Raw genomic sequence first — 12982 nt, forward strand, 5'->3', positions numbered from 1 at the left:
AAAAAGATATTGGTTTAAATATAACATATTTATTTAATTTACAAATTCTAACAATGCATATGATACGTTTTATTGAATTTTCACAAATGTAAAATATCTTACGCTTTAAATCGGGTAGTTTAAGTTGTTTGGAAAAAAATATAGGATAAATAATTAACTATTAATTATTTGAATAAAAATATTTGAGTCACTAATTTTTTTTTGCATAATTTAGTTTATAAATAGTATTTTTAGGATATTTGGTTATCTAGAAGTTAAATATAATTAATATTTATAGGAATATAATTAATATTTTAAAATTTTAAGTACTCATTTGGTTCTCAGTTCGATTTATATTTTTCGATTCTAAAAGTATAGGATATGTTCGGTTATTTATGAAATTCAGATTAATTTTGTTTTGTTTTTTTTTTCAGTTTGATATGGTTCAGTGCACCCGGTAAATGTACACAAACCTATACATTATCTTATATATAAATTATATAAGAAGAATTTATTTAATTTTGAAAATAAACCCGCACTTTTTAAGCGCGGATCAAAATCTAGTTTTTAGTTATTTTCCATAGCTCAGAAGAAAAACCCAAAATATGTCATTTCCACCAAAATAAGTAACTCCTCAACCAATTATTTCGTTTTAGGTTTATGCACAAAGATTAAAAAAACATTTAATTTTGTATATTTTTAAAATAAAATTATATTATCTATACACCTAACCATATTTCAACCAATAAAAAAATAAAATGGATAATATGATTAATAAATTTTCCATTAAAATTATAAAATGAAACTTATTCTAAAACAAAAATTTTACTTTACAACGACAATTAAACTGAAATAGGGAAAGTAATATTTAGCAACACTTTTTTTTTCTTCGCATATTTATTCTCCCCCATTCTTTAGAAACATAATAATAGCTCATGATGGTGTGTAAAATTGATGCGCCTGATGCCATTGAGTCACTGACAAAATGACCAATGACTTTTCACTTAAAAGTTCACACCCACAGTTCCAAAGTAAGAGGAAGTGGTAATATTTGGCTTTGGGCTCTCCCGAATCAAACAACACTCATCAGAGTCCCGCGTGTGCCACTATTTTCTTCCATTTTTTTTATTTTATGTATAAGAAAATTCGAACCCAAATATAATATTGCGAAGTTTCCCACTATAAATAGAGGTATCAAGAATCCACAGATGAACACATTTGATAACACAAAAGAAACCAAAAGCTCAAAAACAAAACAGCCTTTTTCTCTTTGCTTGTAATTGACCACACAACCAATATCCCCATAACCCCTCGCCCAACTTGCAAAAACCTTTCGTCCATCCTCAAGATATGTCTCTTCCTGAAACTAAATCTCAAACCCTTCTAGATGCTTGGGACTTCCAAGGCCGCCCTGCCGATCGCTCTAAAACCGGTGGATGGGCCAGCGCCGCGATGATTCTCTGTAAGTATAATCACATACAGTTGAAGTTCTAGAAAAAGACTACAACGGTGTATATATATATACCAGTGAAAAAGAATTTGAATATCTTGTGGCCGTTTGTTGTAGTTTTATTCGAAATGGGTTGGAGTTGTTTTCTTGTTTGTGTTTATTTATTTTCCATTTTATACTCGAAATCTCTAACTTTTTTTCTTAATTATTTGAAGGTATTGAGGCGGTGGAGAGGCTGACGACGTTAGGTATCGGCGTTAATCTGGTGACGTATTTGACGGGGACTATGCATCTAGGCAATGCAACGGCAGCTAACACCGTCACCAACTTCCTCGGAACTTCGTTCATGCTCTGTCTCCTAGGTGGCTTCATAGCTGACACCTTTCTCGGACGGTTTGTCTATAGTTTAAATGAGATCATTACCCTTTTTTGCTCATGTTAATTCTTCAATAATAATTATTATTTTTGATTCATATAGGTACCTAACGATTGCCATATTCGCAGCAATCCAAGCCACGGTAAGGACCTTAGACGTCCCTTTCGCCTTGCTCAAAACTATAGCCAAGATTATGAAGAATCATAAATATTGACTAGTCTAATACAAAGATAAATATAGTAAACGACTAGCCTTTATTTTTGTACAGTTTCCCAAAAGATTAATATATACGTTCATTCAAAAAAAGAAATTAATATATATGTTATGATTTTGACTATTAGGGTGTTTCTATCTTAACCCTCTCAACTATCATACCGGGACTTAGACCACCAAGATGCAACCCGACAACGTCGTCTCATTGCGTACAAGCGAGTGGAATACAGCTGACGGTTCTATACTTAGCGTTATACCTCACGGCCCTAGGAACCGGAGGTGTGAAGGCAAGCGTATCTGGTTTCGGTTCAGACCAATTCGATGAGACTGAACCAAAAGAACAGTCACAAATGACATATTTCTTCAATCGCTTCTTCTTTTGTATCAACGTTGGCTCTCTTTGTGCCGTGACGGTCCTTGTCTACATACAAGACGATGTTGGACGCAAATGGGGATATGGTATTTGCGCGTTGTCTATCGTGCTTGCACTAAGCGTGTTCTTGGCCGGTACAAACCGCTACCGTTTCAAGAAGTTGATCGGTAGCCCCATGACACAAGTTGCGACGGTTATTGTGGCGGCGTGGAGGAATAGAAGGCTAGAGTTGCCGTCGGATCCGTCGTTTCTATACGACTTGGACGATGTTATTGCGGGGGAAGGCGCGATGAAGAGTAAACAAAAGCTGCCGCATACCAAACAATTCCGGTACGATTTCTATTAGCTTATTTTTGTCAATAAAAATTTAACAGTTTACTAACATAAAAATCACACTGACGATTCCCCCAAGGTTATTTTTCAAAAAGATTCGATTCAAATTTGACAATTCTATACTCCCTCCGGATTTGAATATACTATGTTTTAGTTTTTTTTTCTTGTATACAAATGTATGATGTTCTACTTTTCATTAATGCATTTTGCTTTTAAAATAAAATGTAAAAAATATAAGTGGTTGAATTTTATTGGGATTCAAATAAATGTTTAAACTAACTAAAAGTAAAACCAAAAAGTATTTGATATAAGTAAGTATTTAATTTCTCTTAATACGTGTGCACAACTTTAAACATCATATATTCAAATCCGGAGGGAGTATTTAACTACAAGGGTTTGTTTCAAATAATTGAGGTGTGGCCTATGGGTTGGTTAATTGAATGTGATGGAATAGACTTGAGAAATGTGAAATTAAAAGTGGGGCTGTCTGGGTGAGAAATAACTCAAAAAGCTCGTGTCCTTTTATTAAAGGGGGACCACACATTTTTTCATTATATGCCTACTTGGCATTAGAATCCAATTAAAAAGGCTTGATTATATTCACTTGTCTCTTGTTATGGGAAAATAAATTATTATCATAATAATAATATTATTACTCGACCATACAACGAATCTGGTCCAGGACGTGGATTTTACAGCTAATGACAATATTTATTGGATTTTTATTTTCATGTGTGTACTTACGTTAGATATAGCACGCCAAGTTCAACATTTTCTCGTAAAGATTTGCTCGTCTAGTTTTACCTATAAATGATCTTAGCAACTTTTACACCCACTGTTAGATTATTTGGTCATTACGAAAGAGAGTAGCTTTAGGCACAAGCTTTGGTAAAAATCAAATAACATATTTCAGTTTGTTTTATTTTACTAATATAGTATTATTATTATCAACAGATTCTCCTGCTACAAAACTAAAAAATACGCACATAGATATATTCATATACCTGACTCGTGACGTCCCACTTAAGTACAGTATCTTTTTATGCATCAATCCCTAGATAGACACAAGAATCCATAGGAATCAAATTACTTGTAGTTCCAGATAATTTGTAGAGAATCTTTTTACCATCTCTAGATACTTGAATTTCTCCTAATAATAAAACTAAATAAATGCTTTTTCAAAAAAAAAAAAAAACTAAATAAATAAGAAGAAAGAAACGACAAGTTAGGGAGACAGTTGTTTTGTCTTGTATCCAGAACAATCACGTTTCGTGTCGTAAGACCTCCACTACTTTACACCTCCACCGGGACAGACCCAAATTTAGACTTTAGACGTTTAGAACCCCTGGTCACGTGATTTGCGTGCTAATTGCTTCATTCAATTTGTCTATTTTGGGTATTTCTTAGTGTACTCAAAACTTTTGAAAACTTCCTTACCTTTTACACCTTTTTCCTTATTTAATTTATTTGTTTACTTTCCTTCAAAAACAATTTTTATGTGCATGTTTTTTGCCATTTGTGAAGGGCATATCATCTTGAAAAGATTTCACGTAAATTTCTCCATATCATGTTGATTCGATGCTTAGGGAGGATGTGTCAACAAGAACATACAAAATAAATAAAATATCTATAATCGTCAACGCAATTTCCATAAATTATTTTTAACCACATTTATCCTTTATCCAGCAATGCATTTTTCTCTATTAAAAATAATAATATATATATTCTAACCATTCTTTATATAATTTTTGATGCTACAGTTCGTTAGACAAGGCAGCAATAAAGAACCAAGAAACGGCAATGACCCAAAACGTATTCAACAAATGGACACTTTCAACACTAACCGATGTTGAGGAAGTAAAACAAATCGTACGGATGTTACCAATTTGGGCAACATGCATCCTCTTTTGGACCGTACATGCTCAATTAACGACATTATCAGTCGCACAATCCGAGACGATGGACCGTCACATTGGGAGCTTTGAGATCCCTCCAGCTTCGATGGCCGTATTCTATGTCGGTGGCCTCCTCTTAACCACCGCACTCTACGACCGTGTCGCCATTCCCCTATGCAAAAAGCTATTCAACTACCCACAAGGTCTAAGATCACTTCAACGCATTGGTCTAGGTCTCATACTCGCAGCCATGGGTATGGCCGTAGCTGCTTTGGTAGAGATCAAACGTCTTAGAACCGCACATTCCCATGGTCCAACAGTCAAAACGCTTCCTCTAGGGTTTTATCTACTCATCCCACAATACCTTATCGTTGGTATTGGAGAGGCGTTGATCTACACGGGACAATTAGATTTCTTCTTGAGAGAGTGTCCTAAAGGTATGAAAACGATGAGCACGGGTCTATTACTGAGCACATTAGCGTTAGGGTTCTTCTTCAGCTCGGTTCTCGTGACTATCGTTGAGAAATTCACCGATAAAGCTCATCCATGGATCGCTGATGATCTCAACAAGGGTCGTCTATACAATTTCTACTGGCTTGTGGCCGTAGTTGTTTTCTTGAACTTCCTTATTTTCCTCGTTTTCTCGAAGTGGTACGTTTACAAGGACAAGAGACTAGCAGAGCTCGGGATTGAGTTGGAAGATGAGAGGGATATTCCCATGGGTCATGCATGATCATGATCCGACGATGATGAATATTGTGAACATATGTACGCATTTGGTTTTGATTTATTAAATTTATAATATATATTATAATGATTTTCGCAGTTACCTCTTGTTTCCGAGTCGACAAATATGAGCATCATTAACCCTTAAAACCCCATTTGAGTTCTTATTTTTTTTTTTTTTTTTTTAAAAATTAAAAACGAACCAATCGCGGGATGCCATGTGTCAGTGGGGCCCGCGAACAGTACAAGAACCCACCAAACTTGCCTCTTGGAAAAGGAAGAGGAGGTTGTAGAAAAAATTGTGGGACCCACCTCTTAAGAACCCACTTAAGAGGTGGGGTTAATCATGCTCTAAGGGACCTACCGATAAGGGATAAAGGTTAAAGTTCTACACTGTAAAATTTCTAGATTTAACGCAATTAACATCTTTTGTTTAAATTTCAAGTTGTCTGTTTCTTCCAAAAAAAGAAGCTATTCTTTTGCAATGGAGTAAGGGATAAAAGTAAAAGTTTTCCAATTTGAGCGTATATTTTTTTGCAATATATCTATATGCTTACGATATAAAATAGTAAGGAATGTTCTGCGCACGTTTGTCTGTCTAACAGCTGTCTCCCCACTTTTATCTAGTTTTAGGATGCAAAATGATAATTTAATATTATGATTTCTCAAATATCCCCACCCCACCCCCCCCCCCACACCCAAATCATGTAGCTTTAAAGTCTGAGATTGGACATATGTATATAGATCACTTCAGGCGTGGACATCAATTATATCAACTCCATACTTGTCTATATAATCAAATCTATCGATTGATAAACTAAACTCCATTTCTTCCAACCATCAGCTATTTTGGATTGAGCTGGAAGTGTATATCCTGAGAGGTATCAAATCCATCGATTGATAAACTAAACTCCATTTCTTCCAACAATGAATTCAACTAGTTTTCATTTTCTTACTTTTACTTGCATAAAATATTTGTTTTCTCAAAATATAATGAATCACGTATTTTGTTTGTTCTGAATATCAGTATATCTAGTTTAGAATTGGAGATTTCTAATTTTTTTTGGGATAAATTTTCTTGATGATCTCTCTTCACAATAGATTTTCTCTTTTTCCCATGCGTCATATATTTCAATAATATTGGTTCACTCTTCCCAGTAGATATGTTCCGTTATATTGACAAGATCTCTATTGACAACCATCTTAAAGAACAAAATAGAAAATATCTTAGGGGTATCCAAAAAAAGAAAAAGAAAATATCTTAGGAAGAGATATTATTATTATAACTTAGTAGTCTGATTTACTGTAATGATTGTCGAGGAGCAATAATGTTGAAATGAGACTTTTTGAATCTAGGAACTATATGAACCAATTACAGAGAAGTAATCATGAACTTTTGGTCTAAGAACACTAGTACTACTATTTAATGTGTCTTTCTTTGACTTATAAACGACATGAGAGGGTGGGGGAAGAAATAACTTTTTGCTTTTATCTTTTCATTGGTTTTGGCATGAACTAACTCAATTATTGTAGCGTAGATTCTCCAGATTCCTCTTTGGCATCTACTATTTTCTTGTTCGTTAAATTAAAATATTATCAGGTGTCAGTGTCACAAACAGAGCTGAATTTTTACATGAATACAAATATATCTCTTGATAAAATAAAAATTCATGTAAAAATATTGCATCAAACTAGACATCAGTATAAATCCTTTATAGTAGTAAAATAAATCAGAATTAGGGAAAAACTCAAAAAAATTAGCATGAACAAAGATGAATTAGTGAATAAGAAATAAAGTTCCCAATTTTTCATAGGAATTAATGAAATAATACCATAGTATTAGTTTATGGGCAAATCTCCAAAATAACATCTTTCTAAGTTTTATATCACAAAAATAGCACTCAAAAACTAAAATGACCAAAATAACACCTTTCTAAGTTTATCCTTTGAAAATTTTAATTTTTTTATTTTTCAAAATTTGAAATCTTATCCCCAAAACCTCATTTCTCAACTCTAAACCCTAAACCCTAAACCCTAAACCCTAAACCCTAAACTCTAAACCCTAAACCCTAAACCATAAACCCTAAACCCTAAACTCTAAACCCTAAACTATAAACTCTAAACCCTAAACCCTAAACCCTAAACCCTAAACCCTAAACCCTAAAATCTAAACCCTAAACTCTAAACTCTAAACCCTAAACCCTAAACCCTAAACCCTAAATCCTAAACCCCACCCTTTAACTATAAACCCTAAGTTTGTGACTTTTGATAAAACATTAAGTGCTATTTTTGTGACTTTTGACCTTGAGTGCTAGTTTGAGAACATAAACTTGATTTAGTGCTATTTTTGTCTTTTTCTCTTAGTTTATTGAGTCAAATACTATATTTTCTTGACACTTACAATAAACGAAAGAAATATTAAACTTGATCACTAACTAATTAGTGTTTAGTCTATTTCAAAAAAAAAAAGATCACTAACTAATTAGTGTTTAGTCCATTTTAGTCCCCAAGATATATGATTAACATAATACTTTTAACTTATCAGGAAACACAAAAATATGTGAAATGAAGTACACATACAAAAGATAAACCACTCATTATTAAAACATGCATGAAGACAACAAACCCGAAGTGGCAGAATCAACACGGTCGGCCAGAACACTTCACTAACTTGAAAGTCAAATAGAGACTAACTTGACGTGAAGACGGCAACAAGTCTATTCCTAATAACTACAACCACAACTTGAAAAAGTAATGATTAATATATTTGAGGCCTTTAATCTAAATGGGCTACGGCCCTAAAAGTCAGTTAAAGTTGTTGAATACAAACTGTGTTCCAAGATTCCAACAAGAACATTTCAGTTGACCCCTAACAAATCGTTAATGCACAACAGCAGTCAGGTCTGACACCAGTAGACCCTTTAAGTAACATTTTGAGAGAGAATGAGAATGTCATCAGCTTACTATCTATAACTTCTTATCCATAATCAATGCCATAATCTAAATAAAAATACTTGAACAACATAGACTTTTAAAACATTACACAATGGAGCAATCATTCATGTTTTCGCCTTCTTTTACCAACGTACCTCTGTGAAACTGGACGTTTGTTTCTCTGGTTTGCTCCTAATTTGACATCTTTAGCTTTCCCCTGCATCTTCTTGTACTCTCTTGATCTCAAAACTGCTTCCAAGATGTTAATGTCTTCGCGTATCTCGTGCCTAGAGAGAGAAGTTAAGCTCGGGAGTATCTCCTTCTGGAAGTTCTTCATTCTCCTCCCTCTTCTCAGCTTGAGTCCAATCTCTTTGTTGTTATCTCTTTTCATGTTATTGATCTCATCTAGAGCCATTGATGACACACATAAGTCTTCTTCCATGTTGGTTTCACTTAGACCTAATGTGTGTAGCTCATATGAATCGCATGAACAACATTCCAAATCTTGATCTTGAGATGAGCTATTGGTTCTCACTTGACATGAAACTGCTGATATGTGGACTAATGATTCAGCTGCCGTTTGAATAGCTTCAGAGAACTCTTCCTCCTCGTTACAACGTTCGTTCTCCGGTAAGACTTCCGTAGCAGGAAACTCAAGCCGTGTACAGCAAGAAGGATCCAGTGTTTGAGTTCTTAAGTTGTTTTCAGTGGTGCAGCAAGAAGTATATGAAGCTGGAGATGCTGTACCCTCTTTTTCATGGACGTTTTGGCATTTAGAAGAGCAAAGAGGCGTAGTAGGATCATCATCTACTCCGCTCTTCTCGCAGCTAGTTTCTTTCTCTTCAATGTACGGACAGTTCAGGTCTTGTAAGAAAGAGTAATGAGGCTCGGAGACTAACTCATCATCCGGTGGGGTTCTGTTAAGGTCCAGTAAACCTGACTCCATATCCACTATGTTTGAGCTGATCCCATCAGCCAAGAATGACGGTTCATAGCTAACAGAATCTGCCTGCTCTGTTGTGGGAGGCTCCTCAAGGTCAATAATAATTTTTGGGTCTCTCTTGCCACTCCAAGTTGTGGCTAGTGCTGCATCTTTCTCCTTGTTAGCTTCAAACTCTGAATGAAATCCCATATCTACAGTGGTATTATAAGCGTAGTGATCTGCAGGAAGACGAAGATCGATATCTCTCATCAGCAGCTTAGGTGAGCTTTTAACCGGAAACACCTGAAAAGAAAACTTTATCAACTAACTGTTTGATAATTAAAGCTCCAAATGGTGACCGCACCTCATTGAACATTAACAAAATTTATACATATGTATATTTATACTTTTTGTAACTATTAAAACCGCGGCATGTTACCATTTGGACCCTAAGAAACATCTAAAAAGTCAAGACTTAGACAAAACTAGAATCTGAATAAGCCACACAATCTTTACCTGTCTCCCAAACAGAGTGACTGTACTCATTGGATTCTGCTTTAAAGTCTCTTTATGTGATGCAACATGTTGTTTCTGTGACAACACTTCCTCTTTGGACAAACCAAAGAAGTACATGGCACCTTGGTCGATGATCTAACTCTTTTATTCTGTGGTTCGTTCGTCCCTATCAAAAATGCGAACACACGGCATACACAGAAACGGTAAAACTGAGATGAATACGTCAAAATCAAACAGGATCAACACTGACCTTCCAACAAGAAATTAGCTACATGAGCATCTGCTAATTAGTCCTATTATACTGGTTATCCACAGTCCACACACACACACACGAAAAAACCTCCATAGACATGCAAATAAGTAACGCTTTCCATTACAAGATTTCCAAAAAAAGAACACCATATATAGCAAAGGATTCGTTATTCACATTAATAGAGATATACAAAGTAGGTATATAATTTTTTCCTAAATCCGAATTCAACCATTAGAGAGAACTATAAAGGGGAAAAAGGTAAAAGCATCAACTTCATGACGAACAAAAACATAGTACTACTACAACTTCGACTTTTGATAATAAAAACTAAATATATATATATATAATTATATATATATAAATCTAATAATTCAATGAATGAATAAAATTGTTTTTATTAAATAACGAAATTACCTGTAACAAATAGCTTGAAGCTTTCCAATGGTAAGCAGATCTGGGAGACGGAAAAAACTGAGAGAGAGAGAAAAGTATCTCAAGAGGAAATGAGATCCATAGGTCAGATTCTAATGGTTATTGTCTCCATCAATATAGATAGATTATACTACACACGTTTAACGTGTATCTGTAACTATCACATACCATTTCTAAATATAAAAAATTTCGATCATGAGGAGCGAGAGAGACAGAGAGAGAAGAGGAGAGACTCTTTTAATAGAGAGAGAGAGAGAGAGAGGGAGTTTCAGAATATTTCCATTCCATATATTCTTTTTTTTTCAACTGGTATATATTTATAAAACAAGGCCATAGTATACAATATATTCATTCCATATTTCTAACAAATATCCAACTGGTATAAAATAGTAAAAAATTAATATAAATTTATGAGGTCTATGTTATTTTATGAGTTATTCAAATCTTTTAAAATTGATTATATTGTTAATTAATGATATTAGCGTATATATGGAGAAAAATAAAATGAATATTTTATGGATGAGATGCTTTTAGTTAGTGTGCAACGTCAGAGAGATATCTTTTTCTGAGATTAATATGAACTTTTATGTTTTGGTTATTATTATTGACAAAGATTTTTGGGTGTGTTTAGGATTCCTCGCTTTTTTCCATAATTATTATCCAATGGGTTTTGTTCCCTGTTCTAAGACGCGCCCGCGACGACCGCTTAATCGGCGATTAAACGTGAATCGGTAAACTACCGTAGCGTTTTGCCCCAATTCGTCCAAAAAATCGGATTCTTTACAAAAAGTTTGATTTTTCTAAATTGTAAGCACAAAATCATAAGTTTCGCTGTGAATCTATCATAACTAGGCATAAATATCATAAAAATCAGTGAAAACGTAGAGGAATCGTGAAAAAAAAGGTTGAAAAACGCAGAACTAGGGTTCTTGAGCGACTGATAAAAGAAAGAACACGAGGGTAGTATAGTAAATGTGCATTCATTAAAGAAAAAAATGAAAAAATAATAAAATATATAAGACCTCGCCTCGAACCCGGGTCTCCTGCTTATATATAAGACTCCCGACCAATAGACTACGGTGAAATCTTGTAATGTTTGGACAAATAATAATATATATACCAAACATACATAAAATTAATTCCCGATTAATCCCGCCTTAATCACCGATTTTCCGTTAGGTTCAGGATTGCGGCATGGATAGCGCGTAGCAAATTTTTGAACAGGGGTTTTGTTTAGTCATTTAATGACAACTGACCGTCCGTAATAGTAGTCATTTTAGCCGTAGAGGGAGAGATATAATTAAAATTATATTTAAATTAAACTGAAATGAGAAAAGAATTAAAAATAGAGTTTTTGTTGCAGTTGTCGTGTAGTGGTCAGATCTGTGTGGGTTGAGGAAAGAGGACCAAACATAGTTCTGAGACAGTAGATGATTTGTGGCCCAGCTTCCAGCTTTTGCCTTTTGCCATCTATAGAATCTTTACTGCAAATCCCCCACAATGTATTGATGTCTTACCTAACCTATAATATATGTCGTACGATCTTTATAGGAAATCAAGCTGGTGGAAGAGACATTAGCAAGGACATAGCAGCCATGGCAAAAGAAGTCCGTGTTGCATCTATTTCTCGTTATGGCAAATCTACAGATTCATCCCACTGTAACAAAGCTGAGAAAATCACCAGAACTACATTTACTCGTTTAGTTTTTTTTTGTTTTTGTCAAAAGTATATGATCCTTTCAAATGATTCTTTTTTACCCTTGATATGTGGTTTATATAGACCGCCTCTACGTATACGCCGAGGCCGTAGTGCATTGCATAGGTCATGTGACCGTCGAGGATAACCAGTGTGTTAGACCACTCTACGAGCAGGTCTTCCCGCCCAACATAGCCCCATGGCTCTCCTTTATCTGGCTACCTGTATTAAATTTTAGAAGGATATATGGAAGTTTCAAGAAACGTTAGGAAGCTATCAAATTTCATATCCGCGAAAAATGTTGAATCTATGCTAAATTTTTTGCCATGCTACAGCTACATTACACTTTAAACAAACGGAGAATGCAAAACTACTAACCGTTATGTCAAGTTTGGAGGAAACCTAAGTAGTATAATAGTTTCTCTCGTCTTATTAACTTAGCCAATAGACTTATTTATACAAATACTTAATTTGTCTAGCAAGTTCTTTACATAATAGAATAGGAAGCCTAACTTATACATTAATGCTAACTTTTCTAATAGTTACATGAAAGTATATTTTAAGTGATCTCGTAATCACTAAGATTTCCTAATACGTTAGCATTACAAATGAAACATAGAATGCAAACACTGAGTTCAGAGTTGCATGGAGAATAGTAACGGGATTGAATTTGAAAAGATTCAATGATACTTCAATTGATATATAGTCCATCCGGCTGAGCAACTCCAATGGTAGAAGACTCTAAAATTATTTATATTAATACTACAATGTATTTTTTTTTTAATAATTAAATTTTGTTTTGTTTGTAAAAAAACAAGAGTTATTTTTATATATAGACACATTATGACTTTTTATTTCACTATAAGTCAGAAACGAAAATATAT

General features: G+C 34.3%; 2 protein-coding genes across 4 annotated transcripts; one reads left to right on the top strand and one right to left on the bottom strand.

The window, feature by feature from the left end:
• Positions 1 to 1182: 1182 nt before the first annotated feature.
• On the top strand, positions 1183 to 5448 carry LOC106382402 (protein NRT1/ PTR FAMILY 6.3). Its single transcript, XM_013822427.3, has 5 exons — positions 1183 to 1441; positions 1645 to 1822; positions 1908 to 1947; positions 2147 to 2721; positions 4485 to 5448. The coding sequence occupies exons 1-5, from the start codon at positions 1330 to 1332 to the stop codon at positions 5350 to 5352; spliced, it is 1773 nt and encodes a 590-aa protein (XP_013677881.1). The 5' UTR covers positions 1183 to 1329; the 3' UTR covers positions 5353 to 5448.
• A 2702-nt stretch (positions 5449 to 8150) lies between these two features.
• On the bottom strand, positions 8151 to 10837 carry LOC106382401. 3 transcript variants are annotated; one of them, XM_048766366.1, is made up of 4 exons: positions 10385 to 10837; positions 9968 to 10057; positions 9718 to 9883; positions 8151 to 9504 (listed from the first exon to the last, which is right to left on the bottom strand). In XM_048766366.1, exons 3-4 carry the CDS (start codon positions 9832 to 9834, stop codon positions 8401 to 8403), a joined length of 1221 nt encoding a protein of 406 aa, XP_048622323.1. In that variant the 5' UTR covers positions 9835 to 9883; positions 9968 to 10057; positions 10385 to 10837; the 3' UTR covers positions 8151 to 8400. The 3 variants fall into 3 exon arrangements, with proteins under 3 accessions (XP_048622323.1, XP_048622324.1, XP_013677878.1); XM_048766367.1 differs by having other exon boundaries at positions 9718 to 10057; positions 10385 to 10836; XM_013822424.3 differs by lacking the exon at positions 9968 to 10057 and having other exon boundaries at positions 10385 to 10833.
• Positions 10838 to 12982: the final 2145 nt, after the last annotated feature.

This window comes from Brassica napus, chromosome C8, assembly GCF_020379485.1.
Source record: "Brassica napus cultivar Da-Ae chromosome C8, Da-Ae, whole genome shotgun sequence".
NCBI lineage: Eukaryota > Viridiplantae > Streptophyta > Magnoliopsida > Brassicales > Brassicaceae > Brassica > Brassica napus.

What these genes read in the sequence shown, in the direction of transcription:
- LOC106382402 (XM_013822427.3), top strand. Translation starts at nt 1,330, where the DNA reads ATGTCTCTTCCTGAAACTAAATCTCAAACCCTTCTAGATGCTTGGGAC. An exon ending in GCTGACACCTTTCTCGGACG is followed by an intron (nt 1,823 to 1,907) that starts GTTTGTCTATAG and finishes TGATTCATATAG; the next exon opens with GTACCTAACGATTGCCATAT. An exon ending in CCGCATACCAAACAATTCCG is followed by an intron (nt 2,722 to 4,484) that starts GTACGATTTCTA and finishes TTGATGCTACAG; the next exon opens with TTCGTTAGACAAGGCAGCAA.
- LOC106382401 (XM_048766366.1), bottom strand. Translation starts at nt 9,834, where the DNA reads ATGTACTTCTTTGGTTTGTCCAAAGAGGAAGTGTTGTCACAGAAACAA. An exon ending in TCACTCTGTTTGGGAGACAG is followed by an intron (nt 9,505 to 9,717) that starts GTAAAGATTGTG and finishes TTTTCTTTTCAG; the next exon opens with GTGTTTCCGGTTAAAAGCTC.